Source organism: Pangasianodon hypophthalmus, chromosome 18 (assembly GCF_027358585.1).
Source record: "Pangasianodon hypophthalmus isolate fPanHyp1 chromosome 18, fPanHyp1.pri, whole genome shotgun sequence".
Classification (NCBI taxonomy): domain Eukaryota; kingdom Metazoa; phylum Chordata; class Actinopteri; order Siluriformes; family Pangasiidae; genus Pangasianodon; species Pangasianodon hypophthalmus.
In genome coordinates, this window is record NC_069727.1 from 8,083,948 (window position 1) to 8,110,090 (window position 26,143).

At 39.4% G+C, this 26,143-nt stretch overlaps 1 protein-coding gene across 7 annotated transcripts; it reads left to right on the top strand.

Moving 5' to 3' along the window:
* Nucleotides 1–965: 965 nt before the first annotated feature.
* On the top strand, nt 966–26,143 carry znf800b (zinc finger protein 800b). Of its 7 annotated transcripts, none has more exons than XR_004579982.2 (6): nt 966–1,186; nt 10,250–10,381; nt 21,076–21,171; nt 21,301–21,444; nt 21,644–23,506; nt 25,090–26,143. XR_004579982.2 is itself a non-coding variant. In XM_053241607.1 (6 exons), coding segments are annotated over exons 2-6 (2,061 nt in total). In that variant the 5' UTR covers nt 1,378–1,678; nt 10,250–10,272; the 3' UTR covers nt 25,091–26,143. The 7 variants fall into 7 exon arrangements, 1 of the variants encoding a protein (XP_053097582.1); XR_004579981.2 differs by lacking the exon at nt 966–1,186 and adding an exon at nt 1,286–1,371; XR_004579977.2 differs by lacking the exon at nt 966–1,186 and adding an exon at nt 1,378–1,678.

A 26,143-nucleotide genomic window follows, 5' to 3' on the forward strand; every position in this document is an offset into this window, starting at 1 on the left:
AATAATAATAATAATAAAAGAAGAAGAAGAAGAAAGATCTAGGGCTCCAACAAATATCCAGAATATTATAGTACACCTTGGAATACTGAGCCTAATATTTAAATCACTGGATTATATTCATAAAATAAATCTGTACTGAGGGGTCTGTGGAAGCAAAACCAAGCACTGAAATCTTCCTCAGTTAATCTTTCTACTATAAAAAGTTTATTTATTTATTTATTTATTTATTAGAATAAAAGATGTTTTTTACTCAGGAGACTGCTTGGATGAAACTTAACCATGAGAGTGATGCTTTATTATTATTATTATTATTATTATTATTGTTAATCATCATCATCATCATCTAGATTATTTATTTGTATATTTGTATGTATATATATATATATATATATATATATATATATATATATATATATATATATATATACAGACATACAAATATACATATATAGAAATAAATAATCTAAATAAATAATCTATTTATGCATATATTCTTCAGGATTGTATGAGTCTCATTGCTAGTGTTTCTTTTTGTCTGTACTGCTGAATGCATGTACATTTGTTTCTCTCTGTTTATTTCTGTAGTTAGTATCTCATTTGTTCTGTATCCAAGCTTTGGCAATATAAATGTTAGATTGTCATGCAGATGAAGCATCCTTTTGACCTGACTTTGACAGAGAGATGTCCTAAATCGCACAAGCACACCATCTGAGCAGAGTTTACATGACAGAAGTTTCTGGAAAGTTTGTTGGTTCTACAGTCTGAAAGATAGATAAAGAGTGGTGTGGTGGTGTTTACAGTGTTTTTTAATTATTGCACGTGGGTCGAAGAAAGGCTTAAACATGTCACCATTTTAGCTGCTCACACCGCACGAATGAAACGTCACGTCGGTTATTTCACTCCGCGTAAAAGTCATCACGTGCGCGGCGGAAGGGTGGGAGCTGTGTGCGTTTGTGCAGCGCACGCGGCAGCGCGCGACGACGTGCCTGTGTGTTCACGCAAATCAGCTCGCGACCCTCCACGCGATCCAGCAGCAGCAGCACCAGCAGACAGGAATGAGAAATAAAAGTTTATTCAGGACGCCTGATGATCATCGATGTCCTGCTCGCTTTATGTGCTCTAATCAACTTTCCCGAGCACACGTGTGCGCGTGCAAACGAAGCGCGCGCTTCATGGGGGCGATGAGGTGCATAAGTATAAAGTCTGGAGGAAGATTTTGCATGTACTGTAGAAATACAAACTGTCCACAGAATGAGCACACTCCCGAGAATCACGTGTGTGTATCAGTCAGTTGGGAAGTGTGTGTGTGCGCGCGCAACGCGAGAAGCCCCATGCACTATCTATCTGATGAGTTGCATGTCTCTTGCTAAGGTTAGGTTTATCTTCAGGGTAGGAAGTGTGTGTGAGGTTTATGCATTTCTTTCTTTCTTTCTTTTGAAAGCAGGAAGGTGAAAGTAAGGCACAGTTGCTGCCACAGCTCTTTGCTCTGTGCACAGAAGCTCTGGGAGGAGAGCGGACACAGTGTGTGTGTGCACAGTGTGTGTTCAGTGTGTGCTTGGAGGCGTTAAACACAACCTCTCTGCAAGGAGGGACGCAAACTCGGAGTAGCTTTCCGGCTCAAACACGCGTCTGCACTCAACAAAACCACATTTTGCTTAGCTTTTGGAAATCAACAGCGGTAAGAACAAGCATTAGTGGCTTTCTTTGTAATCCCATGCGTTTGATTGAACCATCATGGGGGATGGAAACTGTAAAAAAAAACGCAGCTTTAAGCTCGCCGAACGTGGTTGTTTTTTTTTTTTTTTTTTTTTTTTTTAAGAAAATGGCGTCACCGTTTTTTTCTCGTCTCCGCCTGAGCGTGCTAAGGGGAAAGGGTCTGTTTCGACTGAACTAAACTAACCTTTTCTGGCGGTTTTGCCGACTGAGAATACCGAATGCTACTGGGCGAAATGTTGCCATCATCCCCGGGCTGCTTGTGAGCGTCCTCAGTGAAACGTGTAGTGGAGAGGAAGACGCGCAAAGCCGGAAGGGTCACCAGTGCTGTGCGCCACGCTGCCGCTTGGAAAAGGTGACCACCGGGGTGCAAAGCGCAGCGTCTTTTCATACCTACAAGGGCGTTTTCAGCTCCTCTGCGATTAAATCCATGCTCTCCAGCCGCTCCGGTGGCGTCACACAGTAAGGTTTATTTGGTAAAAGGGTTTCTGGCGTCATCGCGCAGCGCTCGTTATCGCAGCTCAGCCCGCTTTTACGCCACGCTCTCGGCCATGCTGGAGTCTCGGAACAGGCCCTGACATGGCGTGGAAAAGGCATTTTTTCCCTTTTGAGCAACTTAATCTGCTTTGTGATCCTGTACAGTGTGTTTTGGGAGCGGGTGCTGTGCTGGTTTCGGGGGAAGCGAAAATACAAGCGTGTGAAAGATTTAACAGAGGGTGATAAAGAGGTCTAATGCAAATCGTGCCTCTTCACCGGAGTGGAGAAGTGCTTTGCGCTTGTGTTTTGCAGTTTGCCAGCAGAGTGGGAGCAAAGTTAGCGCCCCAGCAAGCGCGAGCACGAGCAGTGTGTACAGGGAGGCTGCGCGAGCGCGGCGCCGCTGTGCGCAGATCAACAGCTCGCTTCTGTTACCGTCCAGAGGAAGTTCAGCGCAATACCAAGCTCTGCAAGGATTTAACAGGTCGTTCAGGGTTGTTGTGGACGAGCTGTTCATGTGTTTGGCCTCAGCAGGTCAGCTAGCTGCGCGCGTGTGTGCGCGTGTGTGTGTGCGCGCGCGTGCGTCCTCGGAGTACGTGACGAGCAAACAGGCGAGCAGGTCTGATCACACCAGCGCCTCCGTGCAGCACAACGCTGGGGGTTATCTTCATGTCAGCAGGAAGAAAAAACAAACATTCGTCGTGTTTATCGTAAGTTTTGGTCGAAGTTGTGCGAGTCGTTCTGATAGCGTCTGATGTTTACTGCACACAGAAGTTCTGTAGCAAAGTTCAGTCTCACAGCTCAGTCTCACCCTGTGTACCGCCCTCAACTAAACCCCACTCACACACAACTGCAGCGTTTTAACACCCATTCCTGTCTCTCTCTGTCTCTCTCTCTCTGTCTCTGTCTCTCTCTCTTTCTCTCTCTCTCTGTCTGTCTCTGTGTGTCTGTTTGTGTCTTTCTCTCTGTTTGTGTATGTCTCTCTCTCTGTGTCTATCTGTTTGTGTGTGTGTCTCTCTCTGTTTTTGTGTGTCTCTGTTTTTGTGTGTCTCTCTCTGTTTGTGTGTGTGTGTCTCTCTCTCTCTCTCTGTTTGTGTCTTTCTCTCTGTTTGTGTGTGTATCTCTCTCTGTTTGTCTCTCTCTGTGTGTGTGTCTCTCTCTGTGTCTCTCTCTCTCTCTGTCTCTCTCTGTCTCTCTCTCTCTCTGTCTCTCTCTGTGTCTCTCTGGCAGTGTCTCTCTGGCAGTGTCTCTCTGGCTGTCTCTCTCAAGATTCAGATTCAGGTAGCTTTACTGGCATGGTAAAAGGCTTTACATTGCCAAAGCATTAGTAACATTAAATTACAGACATATACATTTACACTCATTTACACATTTATTTTTAAAAAAGTTCGATAAAATGATAGCAATAAGAAGGAAAAAAAATTTTTTTATTAACGAATAAAAATTTGTTTTATTACACAGTATGTGTGTGGAGAACAGGGTGTGTAACAAACTAACTAATCAGATAATCAGCCTCCAGCTCAAGCTGCAGAAACTCATTGTATCACTTTCACAGTTAAATCCTGATACTGTGTATGTTTGTACGTGTGTGTGTATGTGTGTGACTATTCTGTTGCCAAAGACTCTTTTCTTCATTAAATTAGTGAATCCAACACTTTTACTTAGACATTAAGCCCAGTTTTGTTTGATTGCTATTGCGAAAGTCTTCATGAGCAACTCTTTAATGTCTTTACAGTCTTCCTGAAGAGCCTGTGCAGCCTGTGCGTCCGATGGCGTCATAGACGCGAGGAAAGAGTGTTTATTAAATAGTTATGATGTATTTGTGCACTGCGACTTATTAGTATGTTTTCTTATGTTAACTAATCTGTCTTCTACTGAATTTCTGCAAAGTACAAGTATTTCCGAGAAAGGCTAGATGATAACATACAGTAACACTTATCATATGGCAAATCTTTTAATAGCGGTTTTTACCGAGAAATTATTTAAAGGGCCAATAAGTGATTTTATTCTTCGCATTATGATGTAACTGATGAGAGGTCTTAGGGCACTGTACTGACACCCATCAGCTTGATTGTAGGTTGGTGTCTATGCTGCCTCTGGTGTTGTGTTATGTTGTGTATGTTGTTAACCTTACCACTGATTTGTTTGCTAATAAGTCAGTAACTGACACTGTTGTGACATACTTTAGTTAGAGCAGGAGCTATACTCATCTCTCTGTCTTGCCTCCGTTACACACTAACATACGTTAACTTACTTGTATTGCGTGAAATCATCTAGCTAAGACTATTGAGGTATATTTGTTGCATAACATGCAAATAGTCTTAGCTAGATTATTAACTGTCAGTAACTGACCCTGCAAATTAGCTAGCTGCACAACTGGAAGCTATAATTCATTCTCTGTTTATTTCCATGTCGTGTTGCTGTTCGTCTTTTCGTGATATGACTATGATGAGATGCTATAGAGACATTCTTTCTGCTGCCACAATGGGCTACTTGCGCTCACGGCTATGACGTATTTACGTTTTAAAATGGTTCGAATCGCACATCTTTGATAGCACTGTTTACATTCGACAGTACAGCCATACAGCAACGTAAAACATTTTGTTTTTTTTTTTTAACTCTCGCAATGAAGTCTTGAGCTAACATTAGCTTGGGTGTAGATAGATATTAGTAATAGATATTTTCTTACCTTCTTAGTAGTTTATATATGATTAAGCCTACAGTCTGACACCTTTCTTCAGCTGACTAGAAGGAGCTTTCCGGACGAGCCGGAAGCCCATACAACAATCTGCTCTTATTTTTTGCATCCCATATGTTTTTAGTTATATTTCTCCATTGCCTCTACTGTATTTGTAGCTGCCCTGTGAGTTCTGCGTAATACTGTACTGTCGTCTCATTGGTGGATTTTAGACGAGTGTTCACACTGAGATTTTAATCAGAATTTTTTGACACTGCTAGAACTTTCTCGTCGGCTGTCTTTGGTCGCAGTGGTACTAAATCGGCTGCTGGTGAACACGTTGCATTATGCGTTCTGAGACCTCTGATCTCAACTCACGACCACAGATTATTGTTTACAGTGTGCGTTTGTGCCTGCAACAGCAAAATCAGGCTGGATGTCATACAGCGTAAAGCCGACTTAAGATGTTATCCCAACGTTTCTGTGCTCTGAGTGTGCGCTTCAGAAGTCCCTCCCTGGAGCTTGATGATTGGTTGAGCAGATATCTGCTGTGAGTGGTTGGAGTAAAGTGGGGGTGAGAAAAGTTGTCTCACTATATTAGTGAAAAAAACTCATATTTGTGGATTGAACTGCACAAGTCAACATGAGAAAAGGTTCAGAAATCTATGCAGGCCATTTCACAAATGCCACCTGATGCACAGATGCACACGGAGCAATCACTGAATGAGGCTGCTCTTCAAAAGATCTGTGAACCAAATACTTATTTGTGAATTACAGAAATATTTTATTTATATGTGGATCTCATTTTATGTTTATGAATCACTTACTGTTTATTTCTGGATCTTGTTTTTTGTGTTTTGTTATGTGGAACTCGTTATTTATTTCTAAGTATATAAAGTAGTGTCAGTGAGTGTCAGTGTCGGACAAAGTCAGTGATTGGTTGTTGGGAACAGTGGTGATCATTGATTGGTTGTTGGGAACTGGTGATCAGTGATTGGTTGTTGGGAACAGTGGTGATCAGTGATTGGTTGTTGGGAACAGTGGGGATCAGTGATTGGTTGTTGGGAACTTCCACAAGCTCATCTTGGTCAGGCTTTTGGTGGTCAGTCGACCGAACCTGCTCTCTCAAACTTAACAACCAGCATCTGTGAAGAGTCTCAAAAGGGGTCTAAAAGATCGCCAGATTTTTTGTTGTCTGCTAAGATAAAATTGCAATGTGTCTTGACTGAGATGAGGACTTCCTGGTTTTTGCTTATGGAAAACTTTTTAAAGCGTGATTCAAGGATTTTAAAATTTTTCTCAGAGCTCTATATCACTTTTCCAATTTGTCCCTTTGAAAGTTGCTCCAACTAACCAACCTCTTTAACTAGCAAAAGCATGCAGGATATGTTAAGAGGAAAGGATGTAGCATTTGTCTGTGCTACACGGTCAGGAAAGTAATTTCATTATTTAGCAGCTGCTTGTGTTACCGCTGCTTGTCTAACCACACTCTACTTCTGTATGTGGAATGAAGTTAAACTGATAGATTCACTTTCACTGATGAGTATGTTTGAGGAGCGTGAACCCATTTATTCACGTGTCTGTTGGCCAATCGCAGTGGACATGGGTGGGAAGTTTCTGGAGAGCAACTTCTCTTTGCTCTGCCCCATCCAAAGTGCCTCTCTAACACTCTGGTGTCATATGTTGAAGCCCATATACTGATGAAGGCCAGTAAACACTTACACATATGCATTTAGTATTATTCTGTATTACTGGCTGAGTGTGTAATACAATCAGATCATAATCTAAACGAGTGTGGATTTAATACACAACGCTCAGGAAATGCCAGTATGACACATTAAGTGTGAATTTGGTGTTAGGTTAAAATCTTTTTGTAGCAGTTATGTGTAGTGTTAGACAGAATGGAACTCTAAAGTCAAGTCAGGTGGCTTTATTGTCATTTCAACCACATACAGCTGGTAGAGTACACAGTGAAGTGAAGCAACATTCCTCCAGGACCAAGGTGTTATACACAACAACACAGAACTATGAGACTACGCAGAACTGCCTTGAAATGATGCACATGTCAAACTCAAAGCCTGCAGAAATACAGCAACCTGCAAAAAGATACTATTGAAATGGCTTGTAGTGATCAACGTTTTCACACTAGAGCAGTAGTAATACGTAGAAATCAGTCCAGACCTGCAGCGTAGTGACAGCCTGCGTACTGCAAGGGCTCGCAAGGGCTCGCAAGGGCTCGCAAGGGCTCACATCTCACAGTGCTGAAATGCTGGTTAAAATTAGAGATGGCATGATACCACTTTTTTTTTAACTGGATGACTTCACAGTTAAAGTCTTTCAGCCCAAAATCAATTACATTGTAAACATAATAAAGTATAAATATAATAAAATCAATCCTAACAGAAGAAAACCAGTCAAGTATCTTCATATGTAATCATTTCCAGTTCCAAAAATAAACGTCTTTCCCAATTCCAATCTTTACCATTTGTTATAGGAGCCGATAGGTATTCTCCGATATCCGATCCACCGTTTTGTGCTGGTATTGGTGCTATCTCTAGTCAAAATAGATGCCTGTCTGCTGCGTTTGATACAAGGAGTGTGTTGGTCTTTAGTGTGTCTTTAGTCAAGTGTATCGCCCAGTGTAGAGAAATATGCTGAAAAATAAACTGATGCAGCGAGAACACGTGAGAGATGGACATGTATGATCTTAACATGTAAGATACAACTATTCATGAGTTCTTCTTAAATCTCTTTGTTACAGTTATATATATATATATATATATATATATATATATATATATATATATATATATATATATATATGGGTATATATGTATTTCCAGCAGTTGGAAAACGTATATGAGGGGTTGTACGACTATTTGACTATTTTTTTTACTAGTTAACCAGAAGATCTAATTCAAAAACCTATTGGCCTAGTTGACTAGTCATCTTGTCCATAGTTGATAAAAATAAAACTGATAAGTGAAATACACTTTATATAAAGATATACAAAGTGATATCAAAGCACTTATTTATTTATTTATTTCCATATGCCAACTGACTACTGCCCAGACTGCTTGACATTCCCACAGCAGTGACTAGTGATTGTAATACCCCTGATATAAACACACACACACATATATATATATATCTCACACACACATGCACAAACAATATAAACAAGACTGTAATAAATTTTATCAACTAATAGTGCATACAGTTAAATAGTTTCAGGTCCTATTCTATGTTCAGAGTCTAGCTTATTGGTGTTAATTGTTAGAAAAGAAAAAGTAATAGTTTCCGTTTATGGCCCTTCAGTAGGTGGTGGTGTAGAATGGCAATACAGTGGTGTTCCATTTAAAAAAAAAAAAAAAAACCCTGTTTGAAGATACTTTATTTAATGTCTACACAAATACATTTACATTTATTGTTATTAATAAAATATTAATATTTCCACTGAAATGGAGCAAGAAAATAAAATATGTAAAAATTTTAACATTTTACAATTTCAAAGATGAAGTCCAGATTTTTAACATCACATCGGCTGCTTCCAGTCAGGCTGAAATTTGGAAATTTTGAAAAAAAGGAAACTCTGAATTGTGTTAAATGTTTGTGAGCAATAAAGTATGTTACAGTACAGCACACTGAGATTATGGATATTGTGATATCTTTATATATTTTTTTAACAATTAGAGTCTCTGATAGGAAGCGCGTGATTCGATGTTACTGTTCCTGTTTTTTTTATTTTTTAAATTGTAATTCAAGATTCAAGATTCAAAGAGCTTTATTCATCCCAGGGGGAAATTGCTTTGCCATGTTACAATTGCTCTCAAGAAAGAAAGAAAGAAGAAAATAAAATAAATATATACCTATACAGTATATATATATATATATATATATATATATATATATATATATATATATATATATATACACAAAAATAAAAAAAGTGAAAAAGTTAAAGATTTGAAAATATATATATATATATATATATATATATATATATATTTTTTTTTTTTACTTTTTTGATAGCTTCAAGCATGTCACTGTTATTGCACAATAGTCAAAAAGTTATGAGCTAATGAGGATTAATTGTTAAATTTCAGGATTTTCTGTATAGTTTATTATTTATCATTATAATTAATGAAGATATAACGTTAACTGTAACTTTCTGTAGACAAGGCAGTGTAGTGCATTAGTACAGAATAATACATTTGTGCTGAGAGATTTGTGCCATCTCTGAAATTTATGTTTAATGTTGCTAAGAATTTATTAGCAGATGTATTATTACACTTACACTACTGTTATGCTTATATAATACAAGTGGCATAAAGACACAAAAAAAAAAATTTTGATTTCAGTTATGTGTATACTGATTAATGGATAATCGATAAACCGTAATTACATCATAGCAGGTCTTCAGAGATGATGTTTTTAGTAGTTTCTGCTTTCTTGATCATCTAATCAATTGGAACCGGTGTTTGTCTCCATCTAGTGTTCATGTTTGCCAGGAATCTTGTATTAAGTCCGAAGAATTCTTATGACTCTTTATGGATTATCCATAGTGCTCAGACCATGCCCTTTACACACCCTCCAAAAAAAAAAAAAAAAAAAACAGACAAACTGTGGACCAGATTGTTTTTTTGTAGTTGGTTACTAAGGGTCCTAGAGTACACTCGTGTACAGATTTATCCACAAATCCGGTCATTTAAAACCAACAGAAAACACCATACAAGTGTCGTGTGCTATTTTCAACGTAATCAGATTCACTGAGTGGTTTGATGAAGGCTGTTAGTGAACAGGCACTCATCCCAGCTGAGCTCATTACAATCAGACTGAATTGCTTGCTAATTTGAATAACAGTGTCGCAGTCAGGGGTGTGAATGGTTTACGGATCTGATGTGTTTTTCTCTTTGTGTGTTTATGTACATTTGCGTGCACTACTGATAAAGGAATGTACCTCGCCGCTGATATTTTTTTGTTTTCAAGGGCAAAGGAGAGTTTCCAGCAGAGTAAGTTAGAAACAAGCAGGCACAGAGAAAATGTTAGAGTAAGAACTCAGTAATCATTTCTTCGCTGCGAGTCACCTATCTCTGTCAGGCTTGGCCGCTCTCTCAGCAGTGAGGTGAAACATGACAGGTTTCGTTTCTAGTGTTGTGAACAGACCCAGTAATGTAGCCAACAAAGTCACACTTTAGCTGTTTAACCACCACCACCTTCAACAATTAAATCATTATGCTATAGCATGTCTTATTTCCTTTAGTGCTGACCTATGCTGCGTCATGAATGTTTCATTAGCATGTTCTAGTATCATTTTCCTCTCTGTGAAGTGGCATTAGCGTTTAGCCTTACATTGTGTCAATTTTTTTTCCGCTCTTTTCAAAGGTTCACCTCAGCAAATTAAGAACATGGAGGATCTCACAGCCGAGATCCCAAGCAACGAAAAGTCATGTCAGACAGATGAGCTGAACGAAAAAGCCCCAGTGCTCAGGCCAGAGCATCTCAACCAAATGCCAGGTAAGGCCTCTGTTTCTTTGCTCTTGGTTAGTAGAACTGCAGTGCACAGCTAGACTCGAGCAATTACTGTAGAGCTGTGATTAATGTACTTGTAGAGAACTGAGAATTCAGTTTACAGTATCAGTGTGCTCTCTTGAAGTACATTTTCACCAGTGACCAGTCTGGATGTGCAGCCTGAATTGCAAGCTACATTAAATGCATGTAATTTCACGGCTATTCTTTTACTCCATTATCACTGACATAGAGTCACGAACCCAAGAACTGACTTGCTTTCCTTCCAACAATCATAAAAAAAAAATCATACTAGAGACTGACTGATTAGCATTCTGTGAGGTCAGTACCGATTGCCAATTGTTATTAAGCATGACTGGCCGATGCTGATTCAGATTCAGATCAGGGACTGCGCCAATTACCACAGCCCTTATCTACTCAAGCAAGTGCTGCATTCATCTTAACTAGGAAATGGAAAGTCGGAGCTCGGAGATTTTCGATCTCCATATTCATTTTTTTGTTAGCAAGAAGCTAGCCAGCTAACTGCGGTGAGTGAAGTATATTCTCCTCCTCAAAACAGTGAACTGTATAGTAAGTGTTATAGATTTAACAAGTGAATGTCTGTATGTTGGCTGAGCTAAAGCGAATACTTGTATATACAGTATAACTCATTTAAAAGTAAGAAGTGCTACTTCGTTTACTGTTTATGCTGTGAGCAGCCATGTTGTTTTGATGTCACTTGCTGAACTCTGAGGAACTAGGAGTTGAGAAGACCACCCAGAGTTCCTGAGTAGGAATTCCTAGTTGAGGAGATGTTTTCTTTGGTTTTTCCTGGTCAGAGGTCTGGAATTAGGAATTATGACCTCTAATGGAATGCAGCAAAAGACGCCAAACATTTATCGCTTTAATGAGGAAACGTTATTCTTCAGGAGGCATAAACTGTTTAGTATAACTTGGGAAGGGCAACATCTGAAAAGTATTTCCAGCTAGGAATCTCATAGAGCAGGTGATAAATAATTGGCAGAACCTCACTTTCTCAAGTTTGGCTGGTCATGTAGTGCAATAAATGTCTTCATTTTGGTCTTGATTAGCTGTGAGACCGCTACTGTGAAATGCACAATTTGGTGGCTCATTGTTGGTGTTGTGTTCTCCATCTCCACTACTTCTGCTAGCTTTTGATACTTACTGCACTCTGTTTCATGATGTACTCTTGTCAGTTTATTGGTATTAAAATTATTTGCTTTGTTTCCCCACGAGCTTCACTGGTTTTTATTAACTTTGGAAATAGCAGTTGCTTGGTTTGAGACAGTGGAAAACTGCCAGACTGATGACATGTTTCACTTCAGCACATTTTTTTTTTTGTTCCATTTTCCCCTCAGTGCATGTCACGAGATTAGACTCATGTTAGACTACACTATGTTTTGCATCATTGATTGGCTTGCCGTATTGGACAGATAAAAGAAATATTGACCAAAAATTGGCAGAATCTGATCTACAGCCAATCATGCCTCCCATCCTAAATCAAAACTTTAAACATTCACATGTTTTTTAATGGCAGAACTTTAGTTGATCCACTTGTAGTGGCAATGAAATGACCCCACCCCCCACTGTTAGCAGAGGTTCAGTACCTCTGCCCACACTGGTGGAGGTACCAGAGCATGACCTAATGAAATTCTCCTCACATTTGTACAGAAAAATCGAAGCTGTGATTCTCAGCATGACAGCAGGAAGATATGTGGCAGATATGTGGTTCATTACTGCCCCTAGATCCTTACATTTACATTTATAGCATTTGGCTGATGCCCTTATCAGGAATGTCAGCCAAAAACATATCCTCATGCCAGGACAAGAATAACTACCATTACCGTCACTGCAAAAAAAAAAAAAAAAAAATCATATTAAGTAAAAATATCTTTAATACTGGCAAATTCAACTTTTATTTCTCTTTTAGATTGTTTTAATACAAATATTTCAAGATATTATTTACTCATTTCAAGCTTGAAATTGTCTCAGATAATTTTAATTGTTTCAAGTGTTTATTTTTAGAAAGAACCAAAATTATCTGCCAATAGAATAAGACAATTTAGAACTTGAAATGAGTAAATATGTCTAGAAATAGGTTTAATGGTCTTATAGTTGTTATATAATAAGTTCATAATGAGAAATATTTGTAAAATATTTAGGGGTGTAACAATACACTTTGATCACAATTTGGTTTGATTCATGATTTTTTTTTCTGTATAATAAACATCGCAAAACAATGTGCATTTTTGTATGTATAAAGCTAAATAAATAAAAAAATTGCTACAGACAGTAGCAATTCTTATAGTTCTTACAATATTGTAAGCAAAATGCACTATAGGTTCACCATCTCTTAAAAATAAATAAATAAATTTATAAATTCTCCCACAAATTTTGATTGAATGAACAAAGTGTCTGACCTGGGGACTTGAAAATGATCGACTGAAACATATTAAGCCCCATAGCAGAAATAGAGCTCCAAAGTCGGCTAAAATGCCTGGTATCTGTGGCCTCTTCTTAGGACACCGTAGATCATAGAAGCACGGGGGTGGTGGTGTTTAAAGCTACTGAAGAGCTCTTTTCATCCATTATAACTTGGTCATGTAACTGTAGAATGTATAATGCATGTCGGAGCTATCAGGCTATTGGTCATTTCACAAGTGCAGTTGATTCCTGTCTTGGTAACTAGATGAGAATCTTGCAGGCTCTCCATGAAAGAATGCAATCACATGACCAGTGTGTTCTCTATATATTTTAACTCTATGGGTTGCGTATATTGGTTTCTCTGGTGTTCAGACAGTGCAATTGCATTATATGCTGTTATTGCATATTTCCACGATGCATATTGTCACATTTTTGCATCACAATAGATTGTGTCACAATGGGTCGTTACACCCCTATAACTTTTCCTTTATTCAACATATCTTGACTTGCTAAGATATAATTGTTTTACTTAATCAAAACCACTGTTAGGGAGGAGTTAATCTGGGGCTTAGTACAGAATTGGCTCCAGCACTGGCACGGTGTTGGTGGAAAAACTCTACATGAGTTCATGTTTTCTCAAGTGGGTCAGAGGGGACAACAGGACATTTCTTTATTGTCTCTGGAACAGAAGGAGCCAACAGAGTTCTTGACCCCTACAGATGATAGGTCACACCCCTCCATCCTCCACACAAATACACACAAACACCTTTCAGCTGTGGAATGCTGACTGAAAATACCAGGCCTGGTAAACTGAAGTTCACCAGGGTGTCTGCCAACTTACTTAATATACATAACCCTGACATATACACAAGAGGGCAGTGATGCACTTACCAAGCATGAATGTTTAATAAATTAAGGAGAACCTATAATATGTTGTTGAAATTTAGTGATGAATTCCCTCTACTTCCAGTTCATGTAGATGTCTCTCTTCTATAGTAGTTTAAAGAGTGACCTTATCAACATACGTGTTCCTGGCCAATCTGTCATTTTCCAGCATTTTTTTTTTTACTTTTTTGGCTTTGTGCGGTATCTTTTTAATTAACTCCATTTTATAGCCTCTGTGGGTTATTATTACCCATAAACCCATACAGTTTTCACTTAGAAATGTTCATGTGCATCTTCTCGTAAGTATAAATTAGCCTTCAAGCAGGGAGTGTTTAGTTTTCTAAATCAGGGTGTTCATCAGGTGATGACAGTTTGAGCTATGAGGTGTTGGTCACTGGAAAATAAACTATTGTACACATTTTTTTGTAGTCAGAAACAGTTTTTGTGTTTTGACGAAAAACACATACACTGGTGAAGGATATGCCACTATTGAACTTCACAGAGGATTAGCTTTATTTAAGTGTACGTACTTTGGAAACTTAGCTCTGATGGTCTGATGTTGTAGGAAACATAAGTGACGTAATTCTGAATGTCCAGATTTCTAAAATTCAGCATAAAACTCAACAAGTGAAAACTTTCTAACCATGTGCAACAAACTCAAAACTTGCACAAAATATACTTACACAATATACAGTCCCCTCCAAAAGTATTGGAACAGCAAGGCCAATTCTTTTGTTTTTGCTATACATTGAAGACATATGGGTTTGAGATCAAAAGATGAATGAGATGAGAGATCGGAAATTCAGCTTTCATTTTATTTACATCTAGATGTGTTAAACAACTTAGAACATGGCACCTTTGGTGGTAGACCAATTTTTAGGTGAGCAAACATATAGAACAGATAATCTTAAAGTAAATTAAAATATAAATAACACTTAATATTTGGTTGCATATCCCTTGGTTGCAATAACTGCATCAAGTTGGTGACCCACTGACATCACGAAACTGTTGTATTCTTCTTTTGTGATACATTTCCAGGCTTCTTTCAGTTGTTGTTTGTTCTGGGGGGGTTTCTTCCTTCAGTCTCCTCTTTAGGAGATGAAATGCTGATCAATTGGGTTAAGCTCTGGTGATTGATTTGGCCACTGTTTCCCTGATGAAGTGCTTTGTTGTGTTGGCAGTGTGTTTTGGGTCATTGTCTTGCTGCATGATGAAGTTCCTCCCAATTAGATTGGATGCATTTCTCTGTAAATTGGCAGACAAAATGTTTCTGTAGACTTCTGAATTCATTCTTCTGCTGCCATCATGAGGTACATCATAAATAAAGATTAATAAGCCTGTTCCAGAAACAGCCATGCAAGCCCAAGCCATGACACTACCTCCACCGAGCTTGACCGATGAGCTCGTATGTCTTGGATCCTGAGTAGATCCTTTCTTTCTCCACACTTTGGCCTTTCCATCACGTTGGCCAAGGTTACCAACTGGGCAACAAGAAACACCTGTCGATCACATGTTCCCATATTTTTGATCACTTGAAAAATGAGTGGGTTAAAACAAAAGGTGCCATGTTCCAAGTTGTTTAACACATCTAGATGTATGTGCTAGGAAATGAAAGCTGAAATTCTGACACAATAGATCAGAATTTCAGCTTTCATTTCCTGGTACATACATCTAATTTCTGACCTCAGACTAGGGGAAAAAAAAACAAAAGAAAACTTAACTCAGAATTGCTATTCAGGAACATGGAACGGTCTCCTCTACCCCGAGTTCAGCAAGTGACATCACATCTACTGCTGCTCATAGCATGAACAGTAAATAAAGTAGCACCTCTTACGTTTAAATGGGTGTATATAAAAGTATTTACTTTAGATCAATCAACATACAGATATACTCTCTTGTTAAATCTATAACACTAACTGTACAGTTTGCTGTTTTGAGTAAATACTGTATACATCACTCATCACAGTTGGCAAAGACAAACATGGAGGCATCCATGACACTCCGTAGCTTGAATCCATGGAGGTCGAAAATGACGTAGTTCTGAGCTCTGGCTTCCCACTTCTGACTTGCCATGTCAAATGCAGCATTACTGGTGAGGATCTTCCTCTGACATAGTTATCATTGCAGCTAATTAATCCTATGCCACACCTAAATCAAACCCTAACCTTAACCTGAGTAACCGAAAAATAAAACATTTGGACTCTTAGTTTTTGAAAAATGAAAGCTGCAGATTTTGTTATAAAAAAAAAAGTCAGTGTTCCTCATGGGAACCAGCCAGATATTTCTATTCCCACTAAAATAAAAAACATACCCACCCACCCACACACACACACACACAAAGACAGCTGTTTGTCTTCTCTCTGATTTGACATCCTTATGATTGTCACTGTTATTTTCCACTATTATTAATATTAATATCTATTCTCTCCATTCCTCTATATGGATGGATACTTACTGGTACAACTAAATGTTCTTGTTAATAACATCTCTGCTCTTTTCTGTAATGCTAAGGCAGTACTGTAGCTGCATTTGGTAATGCCAATAAAGCTAATTGAATTGAATTGAAACCTCCTCATCCTGGGCACTGAGCTGAGCCAAAGCTGATCCGTTCTCATGGACATTCATGCATAATCCACATCCAGCTAAACCCATAGTGGAGTTTTATGTGGGTGAATTACAACATGCTTTGGCTGACATGGATGATTTGCAAAACCTTATTCAGTGGTTTGCTAGCAATCACAGCCCTTGGTTGCATTTCTTTACAGGATGCCAATGACTCATATGAGACTGTTTAAAAGAGTGTTGCCTGAACGTTTAGAATGTAGCTGTTTCATTAGGCCTGCTATTGGCTGTCCAGACTTGTATTATTAGTACATTTCTACTGAACATCATGGCACAGCTAAGAAACAAATCAGAATTCAGTACTATCCTTGTCCTGGCTCAATGTGTGTCGTTTCCTCATCATGAAGAACAGTGATGCTGGAAAAGCACTATAAGTGGCATTAGACTGAACTATGTGAAATGTGAAATTTAAACGCATTTTTCTTTCATAATGTGACATATTTCCTAGTGAAATTGCAGTGGCATATTTGGTTGACCAGGACTTTTATTTTAACCATCAGTGTTTGATTGGCTTGTGAAAATTGGGCATTCCAAAACGAACATGGCGTTGGGTCTAGACACTAGCGTCTTTCTGCCAGTTGTTATATAGATCAGCTTTTGTGTACCAACTTTGTTAGTGGTGTACAAAATACTGACTTAGATCCATGTTCGAGCCTTTTTTTTTTAAATGCTTCTTCTTTTGGCTCTGGTAAATCACACAACAGCTAATCAGAGAGTCTTATTTAGAAGACTGAAAACCACAGTTGTTTAATAATGGTTTGTGGAGGTGGTGACTCCAATGCCAAGACCAAAATCCGTACTCGCCCCCTGCAAGCATGTTGGCTTTTTCACTCTGATGATTTTTTTGAGGGAGAAGAGGGATGTAGGGATGTAACAAGACATGACCGGTTATAATATTTTTATTATTGGGATTATAAGTGTACATTGCCATTCAAAAATCAGAAGTGCTGCTTTAGTGGAAGATTATGAACAGAGAATTATTTTTTTTTCTTTTGAAATGATGAGTACAAATCAATCTGGTACAGACTGGGGAAGGACATGAGCTTAAAAAAAAGGGTCAGGTTGTCTTTAATGCCTCTGATCTGCTCCCATTTGAATCAGTTTCAGTGTCGGGACTAGAGAGCAGTGAAGGGTTAAAGAGCAAATCCAGCAGCCTTTCTTCCTCTTGTCATTCCTCCATGTTCAAACACCATGTGTGTCACTGGCCACTGACTGACCTAAAGTAATTAGTGGTGGGGTGGGGTGTTGTCCACAGAACAACACACTTATTTATGTGTCAGTAGAAGCTATATAGAGGTGTGTGTTTTGGTCATTTTCAAAGCTCCGATACATGACAGATAAAATGAGTGAGTCCATTAACACCTTGAAGCTGATCACAGCTTTATAAAGCCAGCTGTGTTGACGCCTTCAGCTAAATTTAATCACGGAATTCTTTGGCTGTTCTGCAACACAGGCTGTGTTGTCTCTCTCCTGTCTTTGTTTTCAACATGTATACATTTACTTATGAGCTGATACAGCACTGAAAACAAGTTAAGTGTTAAAAGCTCCTATAACCACCACCACTTTAATAAATGCTCATTTTAAACCAGAAATGTGGAAAGCAGCTTTGTCCACACTCAGCTTGTTTTTGTCAAGCTAATAAACTTTATTTGGTATAGCAGGTTTATAATAATTTGACTGTCTAATACAGGTATATGTATTTATACTGAGAGGAATGAAATGAAGCTCTGGGCTCCAATGAATGAATGATATTCAGCTTGACCTGCTCAGTAATAGAAATTATGGCTATATTTCTTGATTTTTGTTGTTGAACGCTGAACTGTTTTTTTTTTTTTTTTAAACTCAATAATCAGTGCCAATGCATACTTCCAGTTTGTGCATGCTATATTCACACAAAGTAAAAAAAAAAAAACAATATAAAACTATGAAAGTGAAACAAAAGCGAGTAAAACATACTTAAGGTGTTCAGAAACCATGGTCACATGTTCTGAAGTTATGTGTTAAGACCTGTAGTTGCCTTTGTAGTCGATCACTACAACAGTAGAAACAGGATTTTAAAATCCCCACTGTTTTCTCCAGTTTCTCGTTTATAACCTACCGCTAAACCTCCCACCACCTGGTCTCTAAAACTCTATACATTTACGATCACTAGTGGTGGGTACAAGGGCGTGTTCATGTCAGATAGCTGAGCACAAAGATGTGTTTTGAGAACATGGCAGTGAATAAGCCTTGCTCCCTGGCTGAACTGACACCATGGTGTGGCACTCATGTCTAAAGTCAACACCCAGCGTTTTTGTAAATTCAGCTGATAAGTGACTGATCCAGGTATGTGTCAATCTGCAATGTGCTATATACTCCCTACTTTGGCTCCAGATTTTGGTGGTTTCAGGTGCTGTTAAATAATACATATTTTTTATTGGCATAGATTCAAAATAATTTCAACTTCTTTCATGAGTCTTTTTTGCCATTTACTATCATTTCAGCACTATGAGCTTTGCCTTTTATGGAGTTTTGTGGGTGCTACCAAATGCAAATGAGCTGTGCCGTGTATGTGCCTGGTAATTTACGCGTGATTGGTATTCATCAACATACAAACACGTTGCAAAAGGATTGATAAATGAGGCCCATTGTTATTAAATTAGCTGGAGCTGCTCTTTAAACTGGCTGTGAGGTGCCTGTTGTAGTACAGTTGGTTGAATGTGTTCTCCCTGTGGTACTGTCCATTCTGATGTGGTATTGAAGGATTCTGACCTTTCTCTCACTTGTTCTGATTTTTATTCTCTACTGTTTACCTGCTTTAGCAGCAAGGCAAGCTTGGGAAATCCTTTTGGAGAATGGTAGAGTTTAGACGTGGACTCCAGTGCACTGCATCGACATGCATCAGTTGATAGGATGTGACTTGCAACAGAAATATCAATGTTCCATCCAAGGCATTGTAGACCCTCAAAAACATTAAAGTTTCTTCTCTGGAAATGCATTTGTGTCTATATTTTGTCCAGCACCTGTCCATTCCACAGCTGGCAGCCTTCCAAGAAATACTCTCACACAGTCATAAAACACTTCTAGTATTAAAAAAATACCCATAGGCCACGCTGGCCTCAAGCTAGACCACCAGGTTGTAAATCCTACAGTTGCTCCTGCATCAATCTTTCTGCTGAATCTTCTGCTTTATCCACCATCTGCTGTCTGTCCACCTTTTCTGCACTAGATCAAAATCCTACAAATAATGCCTTATTGGCACATTCAGGTGATTTCCAAATCACCATGGAACATGTTAAAGTAGATCAGAGAAATTATGTTTGATCATGTTTTCAGTATTGTTTGCATCAAGGCTTTGTTTTCAAACCCTTTTTCTGCTTAAAACTCCTCGAGGAAAAAAGAGACTCAAGCCATTCAGTTGATGAGGAAGCTACTTGAATAGTCTAGTAAATAATGACTGCTGTCTCTCACTCAGTTACTACATGAACTCTAATCTGTAACAGTGCAAGCATTATTAATAATACTAAATTAATTGTACACATACTTGTCTTAGAGCTAGTCAAATCTTGATTAATGTGTGTGTGTGAGTGAGAAATGGATAACTCCGGATTGGATAATGGATGGCTTATCAGGATGGCTCGTTAATATTGTGATTGTTTAGAATGATCGAATGACCGTGAGATGGTGCGTTCTTTATGCAGTGAGTAATAGCGCACAGGTGCCAACATCTACCAGTTAGCCTTAGCATGTATGATTTTTGACCCCTTGCTATGGCAATATGGGAGACAAATGAAAACTGTGCTTTTCTGCTTTTTTTCAGCTAAAGCTGTGCTCAGACCAAACATGAATAAAATTTTCCTGCTTGGAAAGCCAGTTCACAAAAGGGGAAAGGACATGGGACGTGAGAGATGCATTTGTTTCTGGTAGCAGTTACCTTTGCTTTGGAACAGTTTTACCTAGGTGAACTTTGACCTTTGAAATTGCAAACCCCAGTGAGCCAGTAGAAAACAAGACAGCTGTTTCTTGTTTGTACAACAAGACAGGACTGTGTTCTATTTGGTCAGCAAAAAAATGTGGGAGCCTCTAATTACTAAGTAGCGGTCACACAGGATTTTTGTCTTTCTGCAATCCTACTGTTGCTTGGTACGCAAAAAGCAAACCAGCTAATGAGTGTGATGAGTGAGTATATTTATCTCAAACAGTGAACTGTATAGTCAGTGTTACAGATTTAACGAGCGAATATGTCTGTTGATGGATTTAACAAAATTATGTGCACATACAAATACATATGTACAGTATAACTCATTTTAAGGTAAAAAAAAAAGTGCCACTGTGTTTACTGTTCATGTTGTGAGCAGCCATGATGTTTTGACATCAATTGCTGAACTTGGGGTTGAGGAGAACACGCTGAGTTCCCGAGTAGGAATTCCAAGTTGAGTCGACTTTTTCATTGCTTTTTCCTAGCTGGTGTTGTGTCCTTTAGTCAAATGCAGCGGGAACAAAAAAGTTCCCAGAGCTATGGCTCATGAATTAAAATCAGCCCTAGTTTCTGCAATGGAAATGTGCCTGGAGTTCCTGAAAAAAGCCCTGCAGTCGAAATGTGTCTCATAGGATCCCCACCTTGTCTAAGATTAATATTAATGCAAAACCATTATGTATGGTCTATATTAATGATCAGTACAGCTGGTGCCACACATTTTGTATCAGGCTGCTCTTAATTTATTTAGTTTTCTGTATTGGACGTTTTTACTGTTTCTCTCTGTTTATTTCAGCATACTGTATAGAGCCAGGAGATCCTCCATTGTTGCAGAGACAGCTGCAGACATCCAAGTCTGGCATTCAGCAGATCATTGAATGTTTTCGCACAGGTACCATACTTATTATTTTAAATGTGTTTACCCTCATGGCCTTCCTAGAGTTGGGGAAGAGCCAGGGGCTAAAGCAATGTGGATTATGGTTCAAGAGCATTTAAACCGCCCATTTCTGTCCTTTTATAGGTACTACACAATTGAAACACATATTGCTCAAAGAGGTGGACACGATATTTGAGTGCAAGCTCTGTCGGAGCCTTTTCCGTGGCCTTCCTAACCTAATCACACATAAGGAATTCTACTGCTTTCCCAGGCTGCCAGAACCAGAAGGTCTGTCCTAAAGTCCACACATTTTTATTATATCTTTGACAGGTTTTTTTTTTTATTGAAAAGTAGGTAATTATTTTCAGATTTTGTCACCTGCAGCTCTGTAGAGGATTGTATCAATAGTTCAAATGATGTAATATAATTACAGTGGAAAGGTATGATATGGAAAGAGTTATTAAGCTGTCTCATCTCATTTTTGTAGAGCCCTCAGGAAACTGCAGGCAGAGTATAGCCATTAAAGAGCTCCTGGAGGTTATTTATCCCCGGCCTAAACAGGAGGAGCACGTGGTACGACTAGAGCCCATACCAGGCAACCAGAACGCTGTGTTTCAACATCTGACTAAACAGAGTGATTTAGACCTTCACTCTCCCTGTCAAAGCTCCAACCACAGTATGGAAGACTGGAAACACAACCAACCAGAGAACCAAGGGCAAGACATGGGGGAACATAATACAGGTGGAGAAAGCGAGAATGAGGAAGCAAATGAAGAAGATGGCGAAGCACATACAAACAAAGATGCTCAAGGAGATGAAGATGAGGAGGAACAGGAGGATGCAGGTGAGGAGGAGGTGATCGGTGGTGGCATGGATGACGTGACTATCACGTGCTGCCTGTGCGGCAAAGACTTTAGTTCACGGCGCAGTGTACGCCGCCACTGCCGCGAAGTGCACAAGCAGCGGCTAGAGGAGCTGCGCAAGTTTACGGAGACACGCACAGTGCCCATCAGCCTGCTGTCAGTGGTGAAGGAGCGCCAAGTGCACTCACCAGGGCCCAATGGAAAATGCTGCCCAGTCTGTTTCAAAACCTTTGCCACCAAAGCCAACGTCCGGCGCCACTTCGATGAGGTGCACCGTGGCCTCCGGCGTGACCTGATCTCACTTGATATCTCCACCAAGTCAAGTGATCTGGAAGCCATGCCTGTTGGGCCCTGTGCCCCTTGCTCTCCTAACCCTAAGACAGTTTCTCCCCTACCCCAGTACAACCTGGCCACCTGCAAGTGTCTCCTTTGCAAGAGGAGTTACAGCACGCAGGCACGGCTCAAGAGGCACATGCATTTTGTTCACAAGATCCTTGCTTGCAAAAATACTGTCTCCAGCTCTTCCACTGGCAAAAAGCTTCAATCCGAGGAGGGCGCTGACACACAGCACACGCATGAGCGCCTCAAGAGGCCCCGGGAGGAGGACAAAAATGAGAAATCTCCAGTGATGCGCAAGCCCAAGCTCTCTGTGGGCTTTGACTTCAAACAGCTCTTCTGCAAGCTATGTAAGCGGCAGTTCAGCTCACGCCAGAATCTTGCCAAGCACATCGAGCTGCACACAGATAACGGCGGTGACATTTTCATTAAGTTCTACCGCTGCCCCCTGTGCCGCTATGAATCCCGCCGCAAGCGTGATGTGCTTCGTCATGTCGCTGTCGTACACAAGAAAAACTCCGCTTACCTGGCCAAGATCCTGCCGGGTCTGGAGAGCCGTGCTGTGAAGAAGCCCGCTGAAACCGTGCTTGGCAGTTCAGTAAAGCGTGGCCACCCAAAAGACCCAGATGACCATCACAAAGGAGACACCACATCACACAGCCTGCAGGAGGTTAGCCCTCCGTCTTCTGTGTCTCCTGTAATCCGAAAACAGGATGTTCGACCTCCATCGCCACCAGTCACACGCAGGCAAAGCCTCTCTCTTCACACTCCGTCTGTCATGTGCAACCAGAACTCAAATGGAATGTCCAATGCTGAAGAGGCACAGGACAGCACTGAAGTACGCGTCACCAAGAACTTCTCATTACATGCATGTGACATGTGTGGCCGTGCCTTTGCCAAGAAGGTCTACCTGGAGTCGCATAAGAGGAGCCACCGCAATGCAACCAAGACTGATGGCAGAACGGTGGGCGTGAGCACACGCTCAAAGTCCCTTCTTTGGTGAGTGGCAAGGTTCTGCTGAACAGAGGGAAGTTGTGATTATACTGTTAGCTGAGGCAACCTCTCACATGCTAATTGATCAAGCTATGAAGATCCAAATGGGAGTTTTCTTTAGAGTGGACCAACTTGAAGCTCTGACAGGAACCTAACAGGTGTGTAAATGTGTTCCCAGGGCCAGTCCATCTCTGCTATGCCTCTTGTAGTCAAACTTTAATAAGGGAACGGAGCCAGACCATCTACCCAGCAAAAAAAAAAAAAAAAGTGCTTCTCTCTGTAAGGCCCCAGAAATGAGAAGTGTCAATATCCCATCAAGGTTTAAATGTCTTGTGGGGTTGGACACTGTCAGACCAAGCAGGAGGAGAGGCAATGGAGGGGCTTCCTTTAAAAAAAGTAAATATCATCCATGTCCTTGCATACAGCACTTGGTCTAAGGCAGACATATTCAAACCTATTCCCCATGAGTCTTGTTTCCCAGTTTTTTGAGCACCTTCCCAACCCCCCAGATAAAAAAACAAAGGTGTCAGTACTCAAACTACTGCAGTAGTTTATAGATAGAAAAACAGGCTAGGGAATGCCACTGTCCAGGGCATTTATTACCTACTACTACCTGGCAATAAAAGAGAACCACATGAAAATAAGAGTCTTTTAATAGACAGTGGTCTGGGGGATATTACCTTTTTTTTTTGTTACAAATTACATGTCTAATGTCCTTCATAGAAACTGTGAAATGGTTCCACATGGCTGATATTTTTGTCTGTTGATTTGCTTGTCATGCACAAATGTTTGCGCACTGACTGGTGAAGGAGGGCAAAGCAAATAGGATTTTAATCATTTTCTAATTATCCTACCATTACAATTAATTATAAAGTGTTAGATTTGTCATTTCATTGTAGGCCTGTTTACATTTACATTTTTATTTCAGTCAAAATTTTCAGCCGTTTTTGACTGTTTTTGGATGAGATTTTTTGGTGGCATCCCTTAACTGATATTAACTATGTACTGCTGAAGTTGAACGTACATTGCCTTTTTTTTATTTCACGTTAATGAATTTGATACATTCTTTATTCACCTTGACAGAAAGTGAGGGTGCCATGTCAAGCTCATCTTTTAAAGTTGAGTCAGACAGGTGCACCAGTTATAAACATTACTAATAATGTGTCTCAATATATGTCATAATATTGGAGAGTTCAACTGTCAATCATTCCAGAATAACATGTCATTTGGCTCATCTGTCATTTTTATTGGGTAAAAAACAGCTCTTTTGTGCATTGTTGAATGATGATTCATAGTTGTGTGTTTATGATATTAAAATGCGGAGCGCCTATGCAAAATGTGTAAATGTTGGCAGGTCTGATACAATTAAATTTTTTTTTAGTATTTTCCACCTCACCCATCACCCATGCAGTGCCTGGGGTCCGCAACATACTTTGTCTCTCTCATGTCTAGATAAGTGTAACAGTTGCTTTGAGTGTCCATATTTCCTTTTCATTCCTCTTTCCATTTGCTTTAACAGTCTCTGTTTCTTCGAATGCAGTATGATCTGATCTCTGAGAAACAGTATGTTAGAGCATTCAGAAAACAACACAGACATTTGATTAGAGTTTAGTCATGGTCTGCTTGTGCCTGATGGTTCCGTTGGGCACTGCTGCTACAAAACAGATGAAGAGTCACTGTGTTTAACCAGACTTATTGACTATGCTCTGTTGTCTCACATCTGTTTCTCTTTCTTTTTCAGATCCATTTTGGTGAAACACTGGATTTCTGGCTGCAAGACAAGGAACAAATGCTCATGTCAAAAATGAAGAAGAACTGGACCACAGAATAATGCTGCGATTATAAATACCTGACTGTACTGGTTCATAGCTTTGGTATTTTGATGGGCTTATGTAGGTAATAAATAAGTTTGTTTGTTCCCTTTGGCTATCCATCTGTCTAGCCTGTCTAGACCTCACAGTGGATGTTGTAATTGAACTGTATTAGAGGTGTTAACCACTATTCCAGAGGGAAAAAAAAAACGATCTATTCTCTTATTCGATCTGCCTGCAGATATTGGTAACTGCAGTGTCTCAGTCTCAGCCAAGAAGTGGGGAAAGATATTGTTTCAGGATCCAGTTTTAGTGGATTAACCCCAGGCCATGTAGGGAAGCTCCTGAGTTAAAGGCTATAGCAGTGGTGCTGATGAGGCATCTATAACTCATTGGTATTCAATGCAAATATATATATTTCCTTTTTTATTACTGAGGGAAAAAGACCCACAACCGCTGGAATGTTTCGTATATTTCTGTTTTTGGCCTTTAGACAGCCGTTATTTAAGTTAAAAAAAAAAAAAAAACATACAAAGGGATATCACTCGCTATTTTTTTTTAAATCAGAGGTTCAGAACGCAATGTCTACAGACATTCCATATGTTAAAATAAAAGGATCATTTGTGAAAAGATTAAATGTCCCACACACAAATCATTTAATTTACAAAATTCTGAGTAATACCTTTTTGGTCTTTACAGATTATTTAAAATGTATGTTTTGTGTTGAGAAGATTTAAGGATGGAGTTTTTTACTCATCATTTTTCATGCATTTTCCCATATTTGTGCAAGATGTCTGTTGTCCACAGCAAAAGTAATTCCTGCTGCATTTAAATTTAGGGGTTCATTATGTTTCAACAGACCTCATTTTCTGTTAATATATTATTAATGATGAGAATGTTATAGATCTATACTTTTCTAACAGGGGCTAAATGAATGTATCTAAATACAATTTTTTTCACCAATAAAAACATTGGAATATCTAG

What these genes read in the sequence shown, in the direction of transcription:
- znf800b (XM_053241607.1), top strand. Translation starts at nt 10,273, where the DNA reads ATGGAGGATCTCACAGCCGAGATCCCAAGCAACGAAAAGTCATGTCAG. An exon ending in GCATCTCAACCAAATGCCAG is followed by an intron (nt 10,382 to 21,075) that starts GTAAGGCCTCTG and finishes TGTTTATTTCAG; the next exon opens with CATACTGTATAGAGCCAGGA. An exon ending in CAGGCTGCCAGAACCAGAAG is followed by an intron (nt 21,445 to 21,643) that starts GTCTGTCCTAAA and finishes TCATTTTTGTAG; the next exon opens with AGCCCTCAGGAAACTGCAGG.